We start from the raw sequence: 26,588 nt of genomic DNA, 5'->3' as shown, positions 1-26,588 counted from the left end.
TCCCCTACAAAGTTATGCTGGAATTGAAAAGCCTGCAAATCTAAGGTGAAAGAAGGGATTCTGAATAATTTATCCTAGAGTAAGTGTCCACATCTGAAATGATTCAAAAATAGCTTGGTCTGGAGTAACATTCCCCTGAGTGAAATATCAAGAGATCTCTCATGTGTCTAAATATCTTATTGCAATTTCCAGCCTGGAGGCTCTAAAACTGAATAGAAAATTTATGCATACAACAATACCAAAATTCAGCTGCCCTTCCTCTTTCTTCCAAAGCTCACCTCCTTAAATTTCTCTCACATTGGCAGCCCTTTGTCAGGAATGAGACAGAGGCTATTAGAGGAGAGACATAACCTGGTATTTAAATCCACAATGGGAAGAAAGAAAGAAAGAATTGACAAGTGAATATTTTTTTAGTGTTGTGTGGAAAGATTTCAGCCTTGGATAAGAATCCAGTGCTACTTTAGAAGTACTGTTCTGGTCCTAACTTCCACTGTGGGCCTAATTTTCCACCTGAATGTTATTTTAATGCTAAGATGAAAGTACAGCACTGCCTATTTTTCTGGTGATGTTTAAACTTAATAAGCTATATATACTAAGCTTTCTTTCGAATAACTGACCTAAACCAACTCCCACACTTGAACACCCTAAAGGGATTCAAAGAAGAGGCAGCACCCCAAGCTTACTCTCCAATATTAAGCACAAGGTCACATGTAATCTAGAAAGCTCATGCTCATGTCTTCATTTTCTTTGCTATTTGGATGTTTTTCTGTCACTAAGCTGGGTGCCACCATGCAGTGTCACTTCTCTCTGCATGTTTTTGTCCTTCTTCCAGCTTCTCTTTTGTCCATTTAGGCCATACACTTGTGCAGTGTGTGCACAACACCTAGTGCAACTCAGCACAAAACCCCATCTGTTACAACATGCACACCCTGTACTACCAGAACAAATGACACTCATAGTTTTGACCCTGTGGTTAGTTGACTATAAGTTGCATCCTCAGTTGAAGCTTCTTCTGAGCCTGGGAAACTGGCTACCACATACATATGCCCTTTACTCTCTCCCTGTCCTCTTGCCTCCCCCCCTCTCCTTCAGCGTCTTTTCCCTCACTCTCAGTTTAAGGGGACTATCAGGTAGCACAGGGTTTTTTTTGAAGTAAATACAAAACACAGACAGCCAGGCACAGTGTCTGTGCTGCCTGAGTCAAACTGAAAATAACATGCTGCAGCTGAACAGTTCCCCAGTTTAGCAGAAACCTGAAGACTGGGGAAGCCAACTGAGACTGAGAGAACCTTGACCGGAAACAAATAATTTGAAACATATTTGATCAACAACAACAAAAAACTAAACACAGGAAAAAGAAGAACAACACCACCATGTCCCCTGAGTTTCTGCAGTATTAAAAAGAAGAGCTGTTTTTTTTTTTTTTCTCTTTAAACTCTTTCCTGAACAGATGGGAGTCTGGAAAGAAAATTTACCCCTGCAGAGTGACAACAGCAGCCTACCTGTGTAAACCACTTTGCGCCTGACAGTCAGATTGACATGGCCTTGTTTGGCTGCCTGTTGCATAAGCTGGACAACAAGCTGGTGTGATTTCCCAACAACAGGCGTCCCATCCACGCAGATCAGCTCATCGCCTGACCTCAGGCGGCCGTCAGCATCAGCAGCACCCAGCGGTACAATGTGACCGATGTAAATCTGAGGAAGTAGCACAAGAGGGGAAGGGGGAAAGGAGAAGGGGGAAAGTTAGGAAGGAAAGGTAGAAAGAGTGATAAATGAACACTAGTTCAACAGCCAGCTGCAAGCAAGGGACAGTGGTAGGTAGACCAAACTTAGTAGGGGCAAGAAATTGTTGGCAAACATCTGCTGCCCACTTAAGTTGCTCCTGTGAAAGCAGCTCCATGTGAAATTGTAATACATTTGCATCTTGCTTCTTTAGGTAGTCCATCCATTCTAATGACATTGGGAAATGTGTTCAACCAGTGACCAAAGAGGAAGCATTGAGGGTCTTCTCAGGGAAGCTGAGATTGAGATATCCTTTCAGTTGCCTCTAGGGTTTACAAACTCTCTACTGCCTGCCTGTCCACCAACTCGTTCTTGGTTTATCTTCAGTTATTTCTGTGGAGTTACTCCAAAATGAGGAGAATTCATGACTTCCCCATGAATGAGCAAAATAATGTTAGCAGGAAAATATGTGGAAATTTATGCTGCCACTATCTAGCTTTGACCTGTGCAGCACTTGACACCTTCCTCAGGCACTGGATTTAGAAGTTAAGGGAATTCAAGAAGGGAATTGTTTAAATAGAAACCTGGCACTAAGATACTTGCAAACCTGACCAGGACCTCCTTCCTTTTCCTCAATGTCCAGGCAATTTCAGGCCTATGAGCTTTTGTGTGGGCTATCATAAAACCAAGAAATAGCAGAGGAAGCCAAGCCCATTTCAACTACAGGAGTTTCAGTTTGGTTTTTTTGAGGGGAGGGTGAGGAGGAGCTCCAAGATGTAAATACATAGTCCACTAGTTATTTTAGTAGAGATGCTACAGTGCAGCTCCGCACACCAGTACACACTACTGCTGTAAATCTGGAAGATGTTGCAAGTTAAAACATGACCACTTCTAGATATACTTACAGGTTCTCCAGGCTCATTTCCACCTAGAATCCTAAATCCAAAACCGGTTTCCTTTCTCCATAGAAAGATATCCTGCTCTTGGTAATCTGGAACTGAAGGGAAAGAAGGGAAATGATTATTTTCAATCAAACTCTGACAGCTTTATACCTAAATCAGGACTACTCTGATGTAAGTATATAGGGATCTTATGCACAATTTTACGCTTTAAATGAGGTGATCTTGAATTTTTACATGTAATTGGGAACATTTATAGCTTTAAATACTTAAGTATTGTTATTTAAATCACTATTAAATATTATATAGTGGTTTCTTTTCGTGTCTAATTGTGACTTGCTATTTGTTTATCACTATAATACTTCCTTTCACCAATATTAGCATCATTACTCAGTGCAAGAGCCTCTTAGAAATCATCAATAAATGTATACAATAGAGAATTACTCTGCCAGAAACAATACAACTGCCTTCTCTTTCATGGGAGACAAAAGAGCCACTTGTTATGACTTCTACTATTTAATTAACTTTCACAAGCACAGTTTGTTATCTGTCTACTGATGTTGGTTTAAATAACTACGGGACAGATCCTCAGTTGTTGTAAACCAGAAGGGCTCCACTGAAAACAATGCAGCTCTCCTGACTCTCATTTGCTTGTAGACAGACTTTGCAGAACCACTGAACAGATAAAACCAGCTGGAAACATAAAAAAAGTCCAGCCTTACCTACTCATTAGTATGGAACACCAGCAAGGTTTTTTCGATGAATATTACATACAGTGAAGTACTAACCTTGAAGTGCTGTTGAACAGTAATGTTTTATATTAACTTATTCATGCTTGCTTTCATCCCTCTTTTAAAAATGCAAAATTAATTGCTAACATTGAATCATATCAGAAGACAACTTCAGGTTCATTTAATATTTATTGGCTAGTAGCTGTAACATTGACTAATTTTGTAATGATCCCCTCCCAAAATTTATAATTAATGACAAAAAATGCTGTTCCTTTACAAGTCAGCTGCCTCTATCTTCAGTAAAGAAACTGAAGAGTACCATTCAGGAATGTAATTTAAACACTCAGCTATGGAATGCAACAGATTTAATGAAACATCATCTGGTTTTCTGTATCTATAAGCAGATTAACTGGTTGTTTTCCATTGACATCAATGAGTGTCAGACTGAGCCCTAATTGCAATTTACAGTGTCAGTCCTGCTGCACAAAGGTTTGGGTCTAGTCATCTGGTGTTTTCCAGTGCTGAATTGCAGTTAATTATGACTCTCCCTCTTCAATGACTCAACAGATTTAAAATATAACATGGATTTAAGACCTGGGAATACTAAAAATTAAAAGAACAGGTGAGTGCTAAGGCACAGATGTCCACTTTAATATTTTTCTATCAAACTGCTTTTATATGTAGTATTTTCACATTTTAATCACTTGCAGTTGTAAACTAAGTGTAAGAACTGTGCACATTATCTCACTGAACTAGAAGCTTATTTTTGTCCAGATACAATTACAGAATGATCAGGTGACAAACAAGCTGGAAGCCAGTGTGGTTCATCTGTTCAGGTGAGCTGACTGAAAGCAGCTCAGCACCATACAGGCGTGTGGCACAACAGCAGAACTTCGACAACAAATTAATTGGTGTTTGTCGCTGCTGTCAGTGAGGGGGAGCGTGAAGAGCAGACACATTCAGAAGCATCTCTCCAACACTTTGCAGGCTTTTTTTTTTTTTTTTTTTTTGGCAAAGGCTGGCCTCAACCAATTAATAGTGTGTGTTGGATCTGTCAGAGGCAAAATGGATTCTGCAGAGAGCTTCAGCGTGGGCCTGTTTCCTCTGCATCTCTCAACACCCTCCCATTTATCAACTCTCCAGTCTCCCTGAGCGATGCCTTATGCTCCAGGTTTGGGTACCAGCTAGCCAATTAATGGCCACTAGAGATAACGGCAAACTGGAGGTGTGACGGCAGCATCAAACCAAAGCAACAGAAAAAGGAGACAAGCCTATATCCCAAGAAACAAGTTTTTTTCATGTAACACTCCTGCTGGAAGGATTACAGGGAGGTGAAACACAGATACAACAAAGATAGAGACGACACACATTTACAACAGTGTGAGGACAAACTGAACAAAACTCCTTTCGCCACTTTTTGCACCAGTTCCACAGTAAGGTGATCCACTGGCACAGCTCAGAAAACCCCCTTCACCTCTGTGTTTCCATACAGCTGAGATGGGATGCCCTCGGGATCTCCATACTGGAGAATTTCTTTAGGTCTTGCATTATTCAGTAGAGTTTTAGAGCAGCCACTTCCCTCATCTCAAGGAAGATTTCATGGTGGCGCTTTGTTGAAAATGAATGAAAAATGGTTTTCAGCACTCATTCATTGCATCTTTGCACCTTGACCTGACCTCAAGCAGGTCTGACTTTTTCTGAAAAAAAAAAAAAATACTTTCAGAGTAGGCAAATGGGTAAAACCTGCTAGTCTGCTTGTCCTGGATTAAACCAAACAATTTAGGGAGCATTGCAAAAGTGGTAGAAGGAGTTCTGCCAGGGATGTAAGGAGGAATGGAAGAAGCACTGAGTGCCACAGCTCTGTCAATGAGCCACATGGGCAAACTCATGAATGAAACAGGAAGATGATGTCCCTCTACACCACCTACAAAATCCCCTGCTAGCCAGTACACAGGAAGGCAAATGCTTTGCACCTTTGTGGCTAACCTTGGCATATGGCCCTGCCAGACTCCCTTGGAGATGAAGAGCCCCCCGCCACAGAGCAGCAATGACACCAGAACAAGACATCACAAGACACAGATACATTCTCGGCACAGTCTTACATTCTCCAAAACTGGTGGAATTGATTTCTCTCTCTCTCTCACCCTTGCTCAGTCCAGTTGCAGGCGAAGGTGACATAGCTGTAATAATTAATTTTACAATTTTGCAAAGCTTAATGTATCTGCTTTCTTGTTAGTTCATTTAAATAATTTTGACTGTATGGATGAGTTAGGCTTTCATGCACAAATGACTAAGGTTATAGCTACTATGGCTTGTAACATACTGTCCCATCTATTTGCTCATGCCTTATGTACATATGGTTCTATAATGTGCAGGCACATATGAAATTATACATTTATGCACATACACGCAGGTACATTTAAAGAACTCTTTTTTCTCCTCAGAGGAAGAATCTCTCTGAGAACACCTTAAAACTACTTTCCTACAAAAAAAAAAAAAAAAAACTTCCACCATCATAACAGTTTTCCAAACAGAAATATCTTATTCTAATTTTGAAAGAAAGTCTAAATACAGGGTGGTGAGCAATGAACAATGACCACAATGCTTAATTAGAAATAATTTTAATAGAACTTCCCTATGTAAACTTCAACAATTGTCTTACACATCATATATATATATATATATATATACAAAAAGACACCAAACAAACAAATTCTGCCCAGCGTGATATCAGTTTCAACAAAAGATGGATTCAAAACTAATCAGTATGAGTTTGCTTTAGTCACTAGCTCATTTGAGGCAGAGGCACTTTTTTCATTACTCACAGCTTGGCAAAGCATAAAAGTTTTAAGGCCCAGCAAAGTGTATAAGGGCAAGTCTGAACAGTGAATTGTCTCACTGAAGCTGATGGAGAGTTTCAGTGTTGAAAGGTCCTGTGATTTAGCCATAAATCTTAGGAGACTATGTTTGCAGCAAAGCTCTGTTTTCTAAACTAGCTCATGGCAGAATTCTGGGCTTTCCATCTTTCCTTTTAATCAGCTGGTTTTGGTGACATGGAAAGCTTTCAAAAGATGTCTTCTGCAATCCTCTACCAAGCTCTGTTGCTGAGGTTTGGGGAAGGTGCAATGCCTCGACAGAGTCATGGACCCAGCTGGTGCCAGATGAACATCACCAGAGTCTGTCCAGGACCCAGCTCCGTAACAACGCAGCAACATCTGCAGCTCACACCACCATGCTGCAAGTACTACAGTCCCTTTTGGCAAGACATTCTCTAAGGGCATGGGCACATCTGTGTGCCCAAGTGTATAACTGTAACTATTTGTCTCCTAACAATATAATAAAAGGACATAACTCTATGAAGGGCATCTACCAACTATTATCATTAAGGTCAGTCTGATCAGAAGGCAGCTGCAATTTCCTGAGAGCATTTTACTTTTCTTTACTTTACTTTAGGGAGAAAGTATCTAATGTTTGGTATCACTGTGCAAATATTTTTAATTCTGTGTAATTGCTGGGGAGTGAACACTGCACACTGGGGTCGAGACTTGTTTGTGCAACTTTAATTAGATTTGGGGAGAGAAAATCCTACCAAATATGTGCCTGAAAATAAAATACAAATATTAACGATATTTTAAAAGCTTTAAAAATTATCTATCATGTTCTGCTTTACTTTTAATTAAATGCTTAAGCCCTTCAAAGGGATTCATTAACACATCTGCAATTCAGATTAATTCATTTTGTCACTGCTGTTTTGACAGATGGCCATATGTAGGATACGGTATTTTGCAAAGCAATCAGGCCACATGAGAAAAATTTGACAACAGATTGTGTTAATCCTTAAGGAAGTTTAATAATACATTGAAAAATAAAAAGCATATTATAAAAATACATTTGCAATAAACCAGTGATTTCTGAATTGCAGTTCTCTGCTAAACTATTTACTTGCTGTTTGTCTCACTGAGTGTGCTTCATGAGTGTTGTCAATCCTAGATCTTGGAACTGCTTCAGTTTTCAAACCTTAAGGGTTTGTCCTTCTCTCTGATTCATGAGCACAACTCCCACCAGCAGCAATGAGTTACCCATACAGAAGAGCTCAGGCAGCTAAAACTTCACACCCGCGAAGAGTGTGTTTTGTTATTGCCACAGAATTTTTAGATTCACTTAACACAGAGCCAGCTATTCTTAAATGTCTTAATCCAGCAAAGAATTGGCGACTCTGGACCAGATTGCAGCACAGTATTTGAGCTCAGCCTTAGCCTTAAAGCATACAAGTACCTTTGCGTTTACAGCTTGAAAATAAGCTTCCTTGGCCCAGAGCCCAAGTTCTCAGCACCTTGCAGCTTGATCCCCCTACCCAGGGGAGCTGCATGTGAAGGAACTTTAGGCTACACTTGTTGAATGAACTTGCAGTTCATATCTGCTGCCATTCAACCAGGGTCCAGAGACAGTTATGGAGCCATTGCTTAGCTTTGCATTACCACTTCTAGTTTTAATTTTTCTTCCCCTAAATATGCAATGTCTGTGCCTCTCCGCTGCAGAGCTGGAATGCTTCCTGATATTAAGAAGCATTGGGAAATCAAATAAAAATTACAAAATTATGGGTTATCTGGTGCTTCTGAATTGAATTCTGCTTTACCAAAGGCTTCGGTGAGACAAGTCACATAAGTCAAATATAGTCTTTTTTAATGAAATACTGATCCAAAGAATACTCAAAGAAAGGAAGAACATCTTTTATCAATTCTGAAAAAAAATAAAATGTTGCCTGTGTGCTTTCCATGTCTACATTATGATTATTAATGGTAATAACAGTGGGATGCACTCCCAGTAAAAAAGGCAGTAGGTGGTCATTATAGATTCAGCACTTCTTAGAAATATCCTGAAGACACTGTTATCATATACTGAATAAAACCTCTTTATATTATTATTTTTGGATGAAAAAAAAATCTGTCTGGGTTGGGGCTAATGAATTCATCATCTTGTGCCAACTGCACTTGAAAAATTGCATTATGTTCTCTTTGCACTTGACAATTTCACAAATGGGATGAAATAAAACACTTAAGATGATCTAATGCTCTGAAATCCTGTATTTTTTAACTTCATCATATACTTCAACACAATGGCTTGTTGCTGTTTATCACTTCACTTGTTGGGGATTCAAAACCCTGCCTCTTCAGAAGGATATTTTCTAATCCTTTTAAGGTTTATTAAAATTTAAGGCCATGAATCAGCAGAAACCAAGCCCTGGACTGGGCAGCAGAGAGAGCTGAGCTGGGGCTCCTCAGGCAGTGGGGGTTTCTAGGACCCACCAAAAGCCCCAGTCACTGGATGTATCAGCAAATCTCAGCACTGGCACTAGTGCGGCACCCTCCTGCTGTAGGTATTTCTTCTAGTTCTGCTGACACCTTCATCAGAAGAATACAGAGAGCATCACACCAAGCACCCAAAACTATGGGTGTCACAAGAGAGGAAATGCTAACCTCAGCCCCAAAGCCAAAGGGAATGAGTGCTCAAATAAAAAAGAAAGCAATGATATGACTGTTTCATCACCAGTCAGAGAAGGCACTGGAGATAAACTGAACTGCAGCTGGGTAAAGCCACAAAGACAGCACATGTGAAGCAGACAGACAGCAGAACCAGAGGGCCGTGGGACAGTTTCTCCCATTCCACAGCCTGTGGTGCTCCATTCCTACAGAGCTTCCTACCAGTGGTCTGAGAGCCACATGGCTGGTGCTTGGGTAATGCAGGGAAGTGAGTCCCACAGGATGATTCATATTCATAACAGAGCAGCCCCTAATTGCTCACTTTTCACACAGACCAAATACATAAAGAAAGAAACATAGTGTCTCATCCCAAGCTCCCAGGGCAGAAGCAGTAGCAGGTTCAACCTGTGAACCACAGTCTCCCTTTATGAGACTGGTGAAAGGGATAAAAGTTGAAGGTTTAGTGAGGGAAGGAGAAGGACCTCTAAATAAAACCATGAGTCACACTTTGCAACCAGACTGCAACTAAAGACAGAGCATGTCCAGCCACCTCTTTCACTTCGACTGTATACAGCAGTGCAGCAAAGCCATGTCACTAGGTAAGAGTGCAGGTTAAACCTCAAAGAATGTGTTCTACCCCACCTTTGGGTTGGAATTTCATTGGCTCTTAGACACTTCTAAGCATCACAAGATTACAAGAAGACACAACCACATCACAATTCTGCCATTGTCCAAACTCCCTCTATCTATGAAACAAACAAAAAAAAAATCTCTGAAAACACCCTCCTGGAAGGAAATCACAATGGGAAGAAAAGGTGGTAGAAAAGCACTGACTTTCAAACAGCTAAGGTTCATCTGATAGAAGAGGCAGGAGATAAGAATTGAAAGAATAGAAGAGGATCAGCCCAGTTAGAGAGATGCTGGACCATGGAAAGGCAAGGCAACAAAACTGAAGGGGTGTAGCAGATTCCTGACCAGCAAAAGGCCCAAGCAGAGAGGAGTCTGGCACATGGAGAGATGAGATGTGGAAAATCAGCAGGTCAAAAGATAGTGAAAAGGCTTCTAGAAAGGCTCAAATCAGAGACAAGGATAAAAGCTGTACAAGATACCTTGCAGCCTCTGAGAAAAAAAAGCGGGGAGTGAGCCCATGGTGTTGGAGATGGACACAGACAGGCGAATGCCTGCCTGCACACTTCAGGATTTCTACAGCTCAGCCTCAGATTTTATTGGGAAAGACAGGCAGGAGTTAAGGCTGCTAAGCTGATACTAATGACTAATTAGTATGAGTTAAACAGTTAATTAGAAATTATCAAAGTAGCTGCAGGGGGTCAGAAGCAATACTGGCCTATAGGAACTATATAAGCTGAACAGGGGTAATACTTGTGCCACAGGACAGCCTCAGCTTTGAACATCAGGGCAGGAGAAGGAGCAGCTCTGAAGGGCTGAAGGGTCATTGTCCCTCAGCTCTTGTCCCTTTTTCCTATTTCAACAAGATGCATGTGCAAATTCTGTCAGCATGACCTGGCCCAAGAGCCCACAGGGTCAGTACACTAATCCCTGGGTAGGGAAGGGAAGCAGTGCACAGAAGCTAAAACACCTACAAACTGCATTGCTGAGACATTCAATCCAAAGAGATGCATCTTCAGCCAAGAAACTGTGACTCATGATTTTTCAAGAACGTAAGATTTCCAAGTGATTCATTTGGTCAGAATCAAAACACTCCTACCATTTTTGGTTCTGAGATAATGTGCACTCCACACTGGTTTTACCAAAGTCCAGTTAGTGCAATAAAACCAAACTCCAGGTGACACTCTTACAGCACCAAGACTTTGAAGGTCCCTTTTCTGTAACTACAGTAACTGCTGCCTTTTACAAATGAACCTAATACTCTAACTTTTTCTTTGACAAGCTTTTACAAAATCCATCATCTTCAGCAGTGCAACTAAAGCAAAGCCAACATGTTTATTTGGTTTGCAGAGAAGAAACTGATTGAAACCATATTTATAGTCTTGGAGCAGAGTCAAAGCCCTGCTGAACTATTAGCCAAGTGTGTAGATTATTAATTGCCATAAAAGCCACTTAGAATATGCATTTGATATCTGTATTGTTAAAGCGTCCATTCTGGTCAAAGTAAAATGGCTCAGCTGGATTTTCTCTGTTCCAGGGTGAGAATGGAAAGCATCTGATATGAATTTCAGCAAACTAAATACTTCCCCTCCTAAAAGAAATTCCTATGCATAACAGACACTGAGTATTAACCTCAAAAAAAGAATATAGGATCTGGATAACAAACTTGGAATTGTCCTTCAGCTTAATTTCAAAGCAAAACTTAAAAAAAAAAAAAAAAAGGAAAAAAAGATGTCTTTAATTTTAAAGGTATTTTTCATATTAAGCTTTGGTCTCTTTCCTAGAGATCATCTAAATTTATTCCTCATCAGGAGAAACTGCACCTCTATCAAGTAGCTATCACTGACAAATACTAAATTAACAAACTGGAGCTGTGTATTTTCAACCATAAATCTAAAAGATTCAGTTCTTCGCAAAGAAAAATATACAGAGAGCAGCTGCCAGAGCCGTAGCCTTAGCAACCACACCTGCTTCATACTCACGTCGGCTTTCATACATGCTCCTGGACTGGGCCCAGATTTTGAATGGATCTGGCTTTTTCTGCCCAGAAGTGTCCGGCTGATCCGCAGCGGGGGCCTCCGCGGCGCTGTAGTCCGGCAGCACCTGCGTGCTGTGAACGGGGGAAGCGGTGTGCCCGCTGCGGTGGCTCGAGACGCTGTGCTGAGAACTGTTTTGGCTGTCTTTCCTTTCAAGTGGTTGCTGTAAGGAAGAAAGTGAGTGGAAAGGGAGAGAACAGACGGTTATTGGTCTTTGAGTGGGTGTTTTCCATCAATTTTTCTCTCTTCTTTGATCAGGGTTTCTGCATGCACATAAGTAAATATATAAATCACAGTCTTGCTGCTCCCAGTTAATGCCGGGTGCAGTTAAATCCCCTGATGACAGATTTTGATAGGCAGACTGACAGAAAGATATATGCAAAATAAAGTCATTTATCACGAAAAATATGCAGTTCTCCATCTCACACATGAAATGAACTGAAATCTCATCATAGGTTACTAGTTTCAGTGCACTTTTTTCCTATGTTAAGAGAGAAACTCAACAACTTTCTACTCAGCTAATGTTAGGTTGTAGGTTTGAGCCTGCAAGAAAAAACTACCAGATATCACTGTGAAAATTGAAATAGTCCTTGTGAAACAGATGCAAGCACAGCCCTTACTATGAAAGATCACTTTTCCTCTGCATTTACTGCAAACCCCTTATATCACAAGTGGGTGGACAATAGAGTACCACTTTCATATCTCTGGTTTCCAGAGCATCCACAGGATTACAGCAGACCTTCACAGATATGAAAGTATCTATTTGCAGTTAGATTTTTTTGTTTTAATTGAGTGTATTAAACCAGGAAAAATATGCCTAAATTCAAGGCTTATTCAAAAGCAGCATGTCAAGAGCTCTGGCTGCTCAGTGTTTAGTTAAGTAGGGTACATAATTCTTAACTCAAATTCACAACAGTGTGCTCAAATGAAGTCACATTTGCATGACCAGGATTTGTACTACTCAAAATGCAGCAAAATCCTCCCTCAACAAGAGCTCCCCATACAGCACAGCAAATGCTTCTTAATGTTCTTTTGAGATGACCTTGTGTTGGCATCAAGACCAAGCCAAATCTCCCACCTGTTCTGGCACAAGGAGCTGGCATGTTCAAAAGGGCTTCCATGATGCAGAGGGTGGCCAGAAAAATAGCATCCTACAGGTTGTTTTTACATCATCCACAATTTCCTGGATAAAAAAAACTTGTACCAAGAAAATTTAAAGCCTCCTGCTGGCAGGGGGGACCCAAAAATATTGCAAGAGGAGTGTGCTTTCAGGGACTCTCCATAGAAAACCAAGCAGGGGTAGGGAGAAAAGCCAGAGAAGAGCAGATTAGCATAGAGGGCTGAAATACACACAGGTCTGGGGACCACCTCCTTGAACACAAACCCAAAGACCAAAAGCAGCCAATGCTCCCTCAGAGCAGGGCTGAATCACAGAGGAGAAAGTCATCATAGGAAATTTCCCTTTTTGAGTCTTAACCATAATATTTTCTGTTTTGTTGTTGGTTTATTTTGGTTTATTTTGTTATGGTTTTAGTCGTGGGGTTTTGTTTGGGCTATTTTGTTGTTTGGGGTTTTTTTGTTTGTTTGTTTGGGTGGGGTGTTTGTTTGTTTGTTTGTCTTCTCCCAAGTTGGCCATATTTTTAGGTTTATACTGAGAACAAACCCCAGCTCCAACAGCCCAAATGACTTTGCCCTCACAGCCTTATGTTTGAGCTGTTGATCTGCTACCAGCACTTTTTAAAATGATATCTCGATTGACTAGAATATGAAATTGCCTTTGTCCTTTCAAGCAATTCTGAACAAAGCATACCTGCTGTGATTACTCATCTGTGGACTTTCAAATACAAATATCTGAACCAATTTCAAACGTCTTTAGCTTTTTAAGTGGTAAAAGAACCTAATTCACATGCAGCCCTTCAGTTTTTAAATGAGGCAGTTTTAAAACATCTATGCCGTGGATAATCATTCATTTGCAACTTAAAACTGGAGGAAAAAAAAAAAAAAAAGAAAGAACACTTTACAGCTCTCATTGCAGCCATCTGGATTGCTGTGTTTGTTTGGCCAAACTACTAAAATAACTATAAGCATCCTATGAAACTTCAGGACAATCTCACTGAAAATAGCTGGTTTACAGAAGTTGGAGTAAAGAGACTAATTCATCTTTATTCATCACTTGGGCAAATATTGAGAACCCTTTGATAACTTTCTGATCTAAAAAGAAATAAAAGTTTGAACTTTAAGAGGTGCTCTCACGTTATGCTATGAAAGGTCTAAATATTGAACAAACTATGAATTCTGTTTTGTATTTAGTTTGCAAATGGAAGTGTCAGCATTTCTCAAGCAAACCTCCTCTGATTAAACTAGAGTTGCAATTGCAAATACATAGGTATTTTGCAAGAAATAGGGGAAAATTTATTCAGAGGCACACATTTTTTTATTTCCAAGTAACTCCTTTGAAAAGCCTGAAACATCTCAATTTAGGAGTTGAAGAGGGAAACGGAGAAAGGGGAACACAACCATGGAAATAATGAATATATGTAATTGAATTAAATCTAGACAATATTGACTTTCACATCACCAGGTGAGGCCCAAAAGGTTTGCAGCCAATCTTGGTTTCATGTACTCTAGCAGCTTCCACACATCATCACCAAGACTTGAAGGGGTCTGACCACTCCTCTCTGCACTGTTCCTGCACTGGGGACTGCCAAGATGAAGTTTGTGCCTTGGTGCAACAGTGGAGCTTTCTCGAGAGAGTTTAGCTGATGGTATGTCAACGAAAGGATGGTTCCTGCCTCATTCCTACCTTTTGGACTTACCCTCCTGGATCTAGATTTGACTGTTCAGCTTGCTCAGCTTGCACACAGGCAAGAAAACAGTTAAATCAGGGCCAGATGAGCATGGGGCTGACTGGGATCAGATCAACTGCAGAAAAGGTTAAGAGGTGGTTCAGACCTCACCCTGAGATGCTGATCATGTTTTTCAGTGCAAAGTAAAGCACATGAACCTAATCGCATTGCCTTCTGACAGTAGCTACAAGAGCATGGAGCACTGAAGTCAGCAAGTGCACTCCCGACTCTCCAGAGTCTATGGTCATTTCCAGAGCTGTTGATAAGCATGAACAGCTTGCCAGAAAGACTTTTGACCAAAAGTGTCCAGAAATCAAGACCAAGATGATTACCTTGAGTCTATTTAGGCAGATGGTACACTTAGATACAGGTGATGGGAATAAATAATCCCATTGGCACTATAGCACAGCAGTATGTGGAAAGCTGGAGATTCTCACCCAAGCCCCAGCTCTGAGATATGGGTCTTGTACCAGCTTCTGTACAACCCTGCTGAAACTTTGCAGTGCTCATCCAGCAAAGCATAAGATGAAGAAAATGTAGTATTGAGAGGAAGGTCTTTTCTAGCTGTCTATGCAAATCAGTATGGCTCAGATTTCTGAGTGTAGCTGTGGGGGCAAGTACTGCAGAAGAAGGGGCAGCAGTGGTCAGTTTGGGCATACATCAGTCTTCCAGGATTTCTTTCCCCCACTCTGCAATCCTATTTTCAGCCACAGGCACTGCATTTGCTGACCTGAAAGGCAGCTCCTGCCTCAGCAGAGAGGCTGAGTGAGCCCACATTGAGCCTACACTGTCCTCTGATTAGGGAGAGGGAAGAAAACAGCAAAGGTGATGTGAGCCAGGGAGCTGGAAGCTGCTGTGGTTCTCAAGGAGAGAGAAGGAAAGCTGCTCGCAAAAGTCTCCAAGTGCCTGGAAAACATTACAGATACCCACACGGCAGAGATCAGTTTGTCATTCATGATAAACTAAAGAGTAATTAGTTGTTACTTTGTACAGTGACTGCTAAGGACAACTGAGGGCCATGACATGGCTGAGAGGTGGCTGGAGGCAGAGGCAGGACACTAATTGTTAGCAGCAGTTGTGTATGTCTGTGTCAAACAGAGAGAAACCTGCAGCAGCACAGGCAATGGTGGCAGAGAGTATGTCCTGCAGCATGAACAGACACCAAAGCTTTTTGGCATGGGATTTTCCAGGCATAAAACTGCAAGAGGGAAGAGTTGCTGTGGTTTCCTCCCACTGCAGTTCAAGGTGGAGGGGGAGAATGGTCCCTGAATGTAGAAGGATGTTGTGGAACCAATTTCTCCTCCTGACAAAAACAGGATACCGGCAGAGCTCCAAGTCCTGACTATCCACCCAAAATATGTCTCAAGTCTCTTGTCAGGGACAGGCCATGCATAGGAACTGCATTTTTGGCCACAATTCAGCTATGCTGACAAGGTATTTATTTACACCCAAAAGAAAAAAAACAATTGGAAGAACTTAGCAGTTCCTCTCCCCTGCAGTGATTTTGTCTTCTGATGATCTTAGCTGCAGATTTTGTGGTCTAGAGCAGTTTGGAGAAGCTGGTCCTGGCAGGGACAGCAAACCAAGCTGGAAATGGGAATCTTTGCCCCCTTGTGGAGTATTTCGATGCAACCAACAAGGCGGGGGGGGAAGTGGGGGGAATTTTTCTTTCATCCATGTTATACCAAAATAATTGAAGGGGAAATTGTTATAGTAGAGAACTTCCACGCTGAAAATGTATATCCCTGTATGGTCAATACAAACATATTATCCATTTTCATCTGAAAAAGAATCAATAGGAATCTGAAAACAAAGAAGCAGCACAAAGATTTGCTGTGAGCATGTCCTTAGTGTAGGTAAAAGGAGAAAAAAGAACTTGGAAGGGCCTAGTCCCCTGTATGGCTGCAAACTTTTTTTTTCAGTAATTTGGCTTTCACCAAGGTTGAAAGCCTCTTCTTTAAAAAGAGCAAAGCTCATCAGATGATATACAGAGTCTGAAAAATACCAGTCAGGAAAACTGAGGTCAAAGTAGAAAAATATTCCCAGACTGTGCCACAGACCCTCTCCAAGGGGATAAAACACTTCATCCCAGTTGGGAGGTATTCAACAGCCTGAAGATGGCCTTTCGGGAATATGGGACTGGGGCTGATCATTCAAAATAGGGGTTGTTTGAGAAAGAGACAGCTGTTGACAGCAAGTTGGGAGTGTGTCCAGGCTTTGGGAAAGGATAGGAGAGAGGGCTCAGCACTGAGCTGACCAAAGTAGAAGAGGATGGACAGCTGAGCTCATGTCTTCCCTGATGCAGGAGAAGGAAAAGAAGAAGCACAAGTTCAGATCGGGCCAACTGCTTCTGGCCTGGATGTAGGCTGTCCTCTAACTGCAGCTAATTCATTAGGGAATGCTGAAGAACAGTTCCCCTGCGGTGTCAGGCAAAGGGAACTGGGGAGGCAGGCAGCACACTCAGCCCAAGGCCCATAGCCAAGTGCCGAGGACAGTCCATGGTCACACAGCTTAGCTGGCAGCACCTACATTCACCCAAGAGTTGAAAGTGTGGCAAACCATCCCCAGAAAATGCCAGGGCAGGGCGCAGCAGGACAGCATCCCAGCCTGGAAGCATGCCAGTGGGGCAGGCCTGGCTCTCCACTGTCAGAACAAGAGCAAGATGGAATCACCATGGCTAAGAGGGCCAGGCCCCCTTTACCCTACAGCCAAGCAGAAGCCCTGCAACCAAACTGAGGAAGATATTTAGCAATACTACTGCTTTTATGCTCTTGACCATTGCCTTGGCCACATGAGCTGTATTGTTGGTGTAAATCTGCCCCAGACAGCCCTGAAGACAGTTTCCTCCTCTGCACATGGGTGCCTTGAGGTGCTTTGTCTAGGTTTCCATCCTCAACCCATGCATGTCACTGATGCCTGGGAATGAAGCAGCAGCTGTACCGACTCTGCCATGCTCTGCCCTGCCCCTCCAAGCAGCGGTCGGTCATTAAAGCTGCCATTAAAGCTGCCGTACAATGCAGCAGTGTAAAACATCCCTGCTAATTGCCAATGCAAATGATCTGGCGTGCGAGCAGAGGGAAGAAGAGCCTCTGCTTTTTGTCAGTCCTGTGCTTCAGAGGCAACAGCACCGCCTAGGGACATAGTCAAAATTACTGGAGGGACCCTAGGGCAAGCCGAAAGAGGCTTGGGAGAGGCACACGAAGGAATGGGACTGCTTTCCCAGGGCTAATCTGCTTCTCAGAGCAAATAGTAGGGAGAAATCTGTTGCAGAGCTACACCTGTTTGCAAGCAGTCTCTTTGTTCACCGTGGCAGGATTATGCTGAAGTGGATTGAGATGCTGCACAGATTTTCGTGGTGCATCACTGCCAGCCAGAGAGGTGTCTGACATGACAGGACCCCACCTCACCTGCTGTCAAATGTGCCTGTGTCAAAGCAGGAGCCTCTGTGCTTTGAGAAGACCAAGATTAATCGGTCGGGGCTGGTTTAATGATCGAAGCGGGATCCCGGATCGCGTGCAGCCACTCTTGCTCCGAGCGGGCCAGAAGGCGCAGGCGGAGCAGAGGAGCGTGCCAGACGTGGATGGATTTTACACACTCGCTTCTGTTTCACCCAAGGCTGAAACAATCCCCGCGTGTGACAGCAGCGAGCACACGGGGTCTGACGTGCCCACGATTTGTGAGGCAGTGCACCCTGCGCTTCTGCCTCTCGACATTAATGTGAGCTGACAATGGTAGAGGCCTGGGCTCACATGACTTTAATCAGCACTGCCCTAAGCCATCAGAATCACATTAATTATTTCAGGGCTTTCTTTTTTGGATGAACAGAGAACTTGTATTAAAAGCAGAAGCCTTCTGCTCAGCTCCTTCATAAACCTCTTGCCCAGGTTTGCAGCAAGGTGGGCTGTGCCCAGCTGCAGATTTTGACACCCTTTGGGGACTGTCAGTGAAGTTTTGCACTGTTTTACAACACACTTCCCCAAAGCTGCTGGGAGAGAATTCCCTTCTCCCCTCCTCCCCCCCTCCCCTGCAACAGATAACTGGAAACTTTCAGGCTCCATGAAAAACAAAACATTCCTTTTTGCTGCATACAAATAGCACATGAATTTCCTCTACATTATCATTCAGGGAGCTGTAATGATACTTCAGATGAAGGCTTCCATTCTATTAGGCAATGTGTTATCCAGGTAACAGCTTTACACAGAAATCAGAAGGGACAAGAAAATACTGCTCTGTTGTTTGGGGTTTTTTTGGAAATAAGGAATCTCACACCTGCAGCACAATCCTGCTCACTCGGACAGCTAACTGTATTCCCTGGGAACAGTAATCATGCTCCATTCATGCTTTGTCTCTCTCAACAAGGTGTGTGCTTTCCCATTCTGTTAATAATTCAGCCAAGGGGACTCCAGAAAACTCAGGGAGTTAATGGAAGAGGTTGCTGCCTATGAGCACCCGACAAGAATTGCTATCTGGCAAGAAGGTGGAGCCTCCCATCTTTCCAAAAGGAAACAATAGCTTTTTTTTTTTTTTTCTCTTAACTTAAACGACAGAGAAGCTCATCTGTCAGGGATCAGGATCTGTAAACCTGAGGCTTTATTTGCAAACAAGTCCCCCTTCCACACTGCCTTCCTCTTTCACCTCCCCATGCAGCAGGAGCCTTACAAGGTAATCATGGTTGCAACAGAAAGACAACTTAAAACAATCAAGACCCACAAAGAAAACAAGCTGAACTCACACCTTTCTCCTTCAAAGCAGACAAACAGACAAAAATAGTAGCTGAAAAGTGCTTACCGACTTTGGGCTCTTCTTTGGGACCGGCAGTCCTGAAAAATGGCAACAAGGGAAAAATAAACATTAGCATCTGAACGTTACTTTCCCTTAAAGAAAAATCCCTAGGTGTATCATCCGAATGTAGCCATCTGCAGAGTTATGTCAGCTTTCGCTCTCGCATCGGAGTTACCAGTCTGTTCATATCGAATCAAAGCACAGGCAGAGGGAGAGCGAGCGAGAGACGGGAGCGGGGGGAGAGTTCTATCTGCATTAGCTATGCTGACTTGTGCTGCAGCAGCCGGGAGGCTGGGAGAGAAACCCACAGCCCTCAGCGCCCGCCGAAACCCAGCGCCTGGGCAGAATCTCAAATGCTCCCCTGGATTACGGGAGACTTAGCTCACAATTAAGCCCAGGCTATTTCCTCCTGACGCGATCCGCTCGGCAATTTTATCAGACCAATCGCAGCAGTGCAGGAGAACAGGTTGATTTTTTAAAAAGTATTTCTCTAGAAATCAATTTCTGAAAGGAAAATGTGCGTTGGCTTGAGCTGGGAGGCACAAACTGAGCAAAAGCATGAGGACGAATAAGCCTTTATCCCTAAAAATGTGAATATTAAGGGAGAAAACACACATTATCCTCCCTGTCCATCCTAAGTGTAAATCTTCAAATGCAGAGATTTCATCTGTTAGTTACAATTTCAGAGAGCTGAGGCTTGAAAGCAGCACTGCAACTGTCCTGACCCTTGTGGAGAAGCTAGGGAGCCTGGAGAAGGGGGGTTTACACAAGTTGCAGTCCATACAAAGGAAGAAACAATGGGAAGGGCACTAGAGAAGGTTTTTTCAAGGACAGTTTTGCATTCTGGAGCAGCTTCTTACTCGCTGTGTGATGATAAACAGAACACAAGTGGTATTTCTGTCAACCACTTCTACATATAGTCCAATTCCCAGCAGCAAAGGAGACACTTGGCTGGGAGATACACCTTCAACATGGGAAAAGCTCTTTCCTGAGCGTTTTGCACATCACCTCCCTTTTCTTCCACTGCTGGAGGAGAGGGAACTCCCTTTATTTTGCTCTGTGTGACACTCCAGAAAACAACCATAAACCAAACCAGAAGATTATACTCTCCACATTAAGCGCTCAGAAATTCAGATGTTTGAAATCTGCTTTTGTCTTTAGGATGTGATTTGTGTGGCATTTATGCCGCATTACGTTTTCTGCTTTATGCATTTTGTCTGTGATAAAACCCATGCCCTCGTCTAACTTTTACACAGAGAATAAAATAAGTGATGCAAGTGAATTACAAATCTGTAGGAAAAAAAGCTCATTTTAATGTAATTTGGGAGATGTTAGTTCTGGATAGGGAGGATACACAATTAAAAATGATAAACAGAGCTCACTTTGCTGCCTGCTCACAGACTGGGATGCAAACTGTAATGAGTATTTTAAATGAAATATTTTCAGCTTTTGAGGAATATCTGTGCTCTGCACGTCACTCTGATGCATTCCCAGCCAATAGCTGATATCCCTCCAGGCACTGATTGATTGAGGGACAATGAAACATCAAAACTGTTTGAACTAAACAATCAAGACCGCAGCTTCATTTCTGCTGACGGTGACAGTGTTTGTATAATACACTTAAAGAGGAAAGCACTAATAATATTCATGGCAAGTCACATTTTTAACAGGCATCATTTATCACAGAGATAAACACAAAGATAGAGACTCTCCCACTCTCGCTGTCTCTCCCCTTCCACATGCATGCACACACATTTACTCTCCCTTTCCAGGAGATGCTCTTTCCTATTAAATCAATAGGTAGAACAGATCTCCATGCACGCACGCACCCTTAACAGACCAACATAAGCCAGAAAAGTTATTACAGCAATTTAAATGTTCCCCACAAAAAATAAAGTGGAGATGCAGCTGGGCTGTTGGTTCCAAATTGTACTATAATTCAGTTTATTGCATCATAAGCATTAAATGTTAAAATTTACTAAGTATGAGCTACTGAATAAACCTTTCCTTCAAAGCTGGTCATTAATTTTGGCTGTTCTAATCAACAGAGATGGAAAACGGTTGAAAAATAATGGAAAACACATCAAGACACCGTTGTTTGGCGGGTCCTTCAGAGGCCAATGAATCTTACAGCGTCACTTCTCTGTGCCAGACTTCGCTGCAGAACAAGCAGTAATTGACTTTTTACCAAAATAAGTGACTGCAGAACATGTTAACGAATGTTGGCAGTTTTTCATGGGATGAGCTTATAGTCGGGGGATTAAACTGCCTGTAGAGCTCCCTGTAAAGATGCTATTTACTCATCTAATTCAGGTCTCATTTTAACCCCCCCCCCATTTTTGACACAGCAGGCCAAATGAGCAAATGATAGCTATCATGCATACTTTTCATGCTCAGATGATGGAATAGATACAGCATTTAACAGTGATGAACACAGAGCAGTGATGAACACAGAACACCCCAAATCATGGGAGCATCACTAGAAGAAAATGCAGAACTTTATCATAAAGCTTCTGGCAAAAAACATCGCCCATGCCTATGAGTTTGGGATGGTGACAACTCTGAATTACAACATTAGCCTTTTGATTACATTATCTAGGTCCCATTACATTATCCAGGTCCCACTACTGCTCATGCCATGCCTTGCTTCCTGTGGTCATCCTCCCACATGTCCTGATGTCTTCTGAAGCCTCACTGCAAGTTTTTCAGAGGTAAATGAGCCAAGCATGGTCTTAACACCCAGTTTGGGTCTCATTGGCATTATCCACTGTTTTAGTGGTTGGAGTAATAGCATTGACATCTCTGGCTAAGAGAAGCCAAAAGGCTTATTCAGTGCTCTGCCCTCAAATGTGATAATGGAATAGTTTGTATCAACACTCTGCAATATAATTCTCTGTATTTAATCTCTGTGGACATCTCTCACCAGCACTTGAAATGCATCTACCCATTTTGGGGGGGTTTGGAGGTGCAGATGAGGGATGGTGGAAGAGTCATGCAATCTAATGGTGCTGCTGCCATCACAGAGTTAACAGTGTTTTAAAACAAACAAGCACATCTGGTAAACAATGTCAATATGACCTAAAACCCCTTGAATGGGCTCATAGTAGCTACTTACTAAATGTGCCTGGAATTAAATTAATTAGAAAGCACAAATTACTCCCCTCTAAATAACAATGTAATAAAGCAACTGCTTAATGAAAAATATCAGTGATCAGTGAGCAATCTGCAAGCACAAAAAAAGGAATTGTAATCAAACTAAATTCACAGACTCGTCAGCAAGGCAAGAAAGGCTTCATACAAGGTTAGTCAAAAATGAGTCAGATGCAGGGATCTAAATTAAACTAATTATCACAGAGATTATTACATTTATCTTAACAAAACCCTCTCTCTCTTCTCCCCAGTACTCCCTAAAGCTCTACGTACAGCTGGCTGCATCCATCTGCTCAACTGTGTTTTATAACATAGGGGGAAAAAAGCAAATCATTAAGCAAGTTTTGTACCACGACTTCAGCACTCTTAACGCCATTACCCGTCAGGAGCAGCATTTCTGTTGCGTGACACAGTATTATGCTGGGAGTGATGCCATCCGTGAAGTAAAGCCACAACTCAGCTTAATTCTTATTATTTGGTATGTGTTAATTTTGCAATCTTGTATGGCAAAACTTCTGGAGCTGAGAAATTGTTAAGTTCCCTAACTCTGCCTACAATGAGCTCATGGAAGAACCAATGGGACAAGACTGTGACACCAAGCCTTGCTGTTTCTAACATGCAGTGGTCCTCAGTTTTCACAGGTATTTTTTCCCAATTTTTTTTTTTTTTGTCTTTCTGCAAACAAAGTAAGGCAGGAAGATTGCAACACATAGCAAATTCTGGTTTACTGAGCATACACAGAACTCAACGGGTGACTACCAATCCATACCATAGCCTGAGCCTGATTTGAGCAAGACTTCAGAAGGCCACAAACATTCAAAAATTACCTGGATGAACACCAGACACATCATGCTGTGTTCCAAAGCCCTGTCTTTTAGTGAATCCAAATGATCTAAAGTTGAATCTTAAGGAAGACCTATATCTAGGCACACAGGAGTCATCCAGTCAACCCAGCCTAGCAGCGTGGTTACGTAAAGGCCATTTGGAGTGAACGCTTTTCCCTCCACAACAAAAAATAAAATGCACATTTCAATGGGATTTCAGATGAAGTTAGAACAACTTAGCACCAGTTTACACAACCTAGCCATAGGATAAAGGTGCCTGAAATTGTTAAGAGCCAGTCTAGAAGCCAGTCTATCATTTATTTCTTACAACATCTATGGCTACCGCCCAACATTTTTCAGTTTTGAGGCAGTATTGCACATGAAGAGAAAGAACAGTTGTGTCCACATCTTTACTTCTCATGATTGCTTAGTCCAAATCTGGACACTTCATGGGACAGCAAAAAGAAAAGAAAAGAAAAAAAAAAAAAAAGCTTTAGGTAGGCCTAAGTAAAATGTCACCCATTTGGTTTTCCCATTATGTTGTCTGCAGCCCAGAATGCACAACAGCTAAAATTTAGCAGGAGACAAATAAAACCACAAGAAAAGAAACATTTCAGACTGTCTCACAAGGTTAACGTTTACAGAGAAAATATTCCTGCCTGGGAAAAAAAAAATAATAACAAGCTTTCTAAATAGCTTTGCTTACACTGAGCTGAATAAAAACCAAAGGCTGTATCAAAGAAAACAGACATCTTGAAAGAGGAGGGGTAAGGTACTGGAGTCAGGGGGTACACAACCATCTATTTGGCACTGCACATTGATAGCTGCTTTCTGTGTGCAAAACAAGGAACTTTAAATAATTAACGCTAATGGCCATTAGTGCTGCTGGGAGGTCTGGGGAAGGCTGGTGGTGATAAAGCAATCCCCTTGCTTCTGTATAAACCATTGCCAAAGAATTTCTAATAAAGGACAAATACCGTCTAAAAAAAAAGAGATGGAATTTGACCTTTTCCAGACTGGAGAAAGAACAAGAAAACAGAGTAATTTTTGCAGCAAGAGAGGCAAGGCCTCCACAGGTGTATGGAGCACCATCTAGAAAAAAATCCCTACCTTGTCCCTGACCAACTTTTTTGCTCGTCATTGTGATTTGCATAACAAGAGTGTCACTGCACTAGCAAAAAAAAAAATTAGCTATGCAATACCAGCTGTAAGCAAGAGAATAATTTAAACTGCAGGAATATAGCCCTGCCATAAATCAAGGTTCATAACTACCAAATACAGAGAAAAATGCTACATTTCTAATGCTAATCTTCAGTGCTCATGGTAAGAAAGCAATGTTTTCAAGAGACCATCTCAGGCATTATTAACCCACTGGCACTGGCAAAAACATAATGAGGCATAGTATATTATTGCCATTAACAGGAATTTCGGTGCTAGGTGCTATAAAGGTGTTAAATTGCACTAGACTCACTTACTCATTTTTGGTCAGGATGCTAAACAGCTCCTAGTAATTGAAGTCTCAGTCATATTTTCAGCATCTCAAACCAGAACTGATTCCAGAAGCGATAAAGATATAGGCTAATTACTACACAATTATAAATTTAACTGTGTAGTAAGATACCTAGAGTAATGCCACAAGAGAGTAAGGGAATAAAGAGATCGAGAATTAGTGTGACACCCATCTAACCCATGGTTGACAGCAAGTCAGAAGTTCTTATGTTTTTATTTTGAAGCTGATTAAATGAAGAGCTTTTCCTAAGCTGTTGGAATCATACACTCAGATTAAAATCTCTGATAATATTTATGCAAATATGTACATAAACATTAAATTTCTGAAACCTCACAAATTTCAGAAGGTAAGCACCAGAACTGGAAAGTAATTGGAAACCCACATTTCCTTTTACACAGATACTTGTGCACCTGGATTTTATTATATACATAAGCATACATGTGTGGATACACATGAAGATATGAACAGTTTTGCACAAGCCCACAAAGTCCACGGCTTGCAAGCTTTATTTCTAAAGTATAGCTCACCATTCTTTAGGCATGCTGCTGTTTTGAAGATGTTCAGTACCAAACGCCCTCTCCTGAGCTGGCTGCCCTGTGGCATGGCCATGAGTACTGAAGTGCAGCAGCAGCTCAAGGAGGACACTGGTAGAGGAGAAATGGTATTTTGGTGTTGTCACATCTGTATTTGTCCTGCTCAGTGAGGGTGTTTGTCTTCAGACTTAGCACAGGGCTGTTACAAGGTGTAAATTCAACATGCTCAAACCCATGTGGCATATGGTAGATTCTCATATTTCATATTTGGAGAGCAGCCTGCACAAAGGGGATGTCTACAAATAGGGGCCTCTTGGCACTAGATTGATGTTGCTATTAATAAAAAACATCCCTTAATAATAAGCTAATAGTTACGGAATCCCCAGCCAGATTCAGCCCTGGGGAGCACACATGCACACATGGCATGCTAAGGCAGAAACTCTTCACTAGAAGACAACGAATTTATAGATATTGTCACAAAACATGACTTTGTTTGATTTAAAATAAAGTTTTTTCTATAAAAGTAAATCAGGAGCTCAATATACTTGCAAGCATGTAAGTTTACCCCTTTGAGGATAAGGATGGAGTCAAAACTTCTGGGAACTGATATTCACCTGCCACATCCCTACCAATGTTACCTTCATGTGCTCCTATCCACAGAGCCCTGACCTGCTCCAGCACCCTCAGCCAGCTGGGTAATCTCTCTGAAGTTCAGCCTCCCCTACTACATCTGGTTGATCTACACGCTGCCCTGCCAGCATCTCAAGTCCAACTCATGGTACATTGCAGGTCTTCTGGCACAAAAGACACAGCTTTAACAGGGTCTGAAAGCTGGTATAGTCCTAATTACTGTGACCATCACACACACAGAAAAAAGTCCATCTGACCAAGAAAAAAATAAACATGAAAACGAATAAACATAAAATCTTCATGCAGAATGGGAAAATAATTAAATTTAGAAGAGTGAGAAAAAAGGATAGATATTTAAAACCAATCTGTCTTAGAACAAAACCACTGACTAGCCCATTACAAAGTCATCCTTCTTCCACCTGCTATTGCTTTTAATGACACTCCAAACATATTTAATTACAGTGATAAACAAAGACCTTTCTTGGATTTCTGATACCTCATTAATTCTGTTATGACTGGTTATAATAATGCCAAATGAGGGCAGCAGCCACTGCACCCATCTGCAATGTGGCTGATAAAAACTCGCAATTTACTAGTACATGCCCACCAAAATGCCACAAAAGCGGGATGTAAGGGTAGGAGGAAAAACTGGGTGGAATAAAAGCCTTCTTGCAGCACAGCTTCCAGTCTGCTCCATTTCCTGCTGTGTAAATCCCGATGAAGATGTGGGAGGCACATCTCCAGCTAAATCTGCCTTATCTAATGCACAGTATTAGGTTCTGCTGTGCCACCTTGTGTTACATCACATCACATTTGAC

The 26,588-nt window shown here is 41.8% G+C and overlaps 1 protein-coding gene across 3 annotated transcripts in view; it reads right to left on the bottom strand.

The window, feature by feature from the left end:
- MAGI1 (membrane associated guanylate kinase, WW and PDZ domain containing 1) overlaps positions 1-26,588 on the bottom strand; it is a 351,151-nt gene that overhangs the window by 18,606 nt on the left and 305,957 nt on the right. For 2 of the 3 annotated variants that reach the window (XM_054387391.1, XM_054387390.1), the window contains 6 exons: positions 19,130-19,161; positions 11,442-11,658; positions 5,455-5,532; positions 4,442-4,447; positions 2,628-2,719; positions 1,503-1,695 (listed from right to left, as the gene is read on the bottom strand). In XM_054387391.1, the coding sequence (XP_054243366.1) occupies positions 1,503-1,695; positions 2,628-2,719; positions 4,442-4,447; positions 5,455-5,532; positions 11,442-11,658; positions 19,130-19,161 (618 nt within the window). The remainder of the gene's footprint in view (positions 1-1,502; positions 1,696-2,627; positions 2,720-4,441; positions 4,448-5,454; positions 5,533-11,441; positions 11,659-19,129; positions 19,162-26,588) is intronic. The other variant, XM_054387388.1, reaches the window with a different exon arrangement.

This window comes from Indicator indicator, chromosome 15 (genome assembly GCF_027791375.1).
Source record: "Indicator indicator isolate 239-I01 chromosome 15, UM_Iind_1.1, whole genome shotgun sequence".
Lineage (NCBI taxonomy): Eukaryota > Metazoa > Chordata > Aves > Piciformes > Indicatoridae > Indicator > Indicator indicator.
The sequence above is the reverse complement of the archived record's forward strand: the minus strand, read 5'-3'. Positions and strand labels throughout refer to the sequence as shown.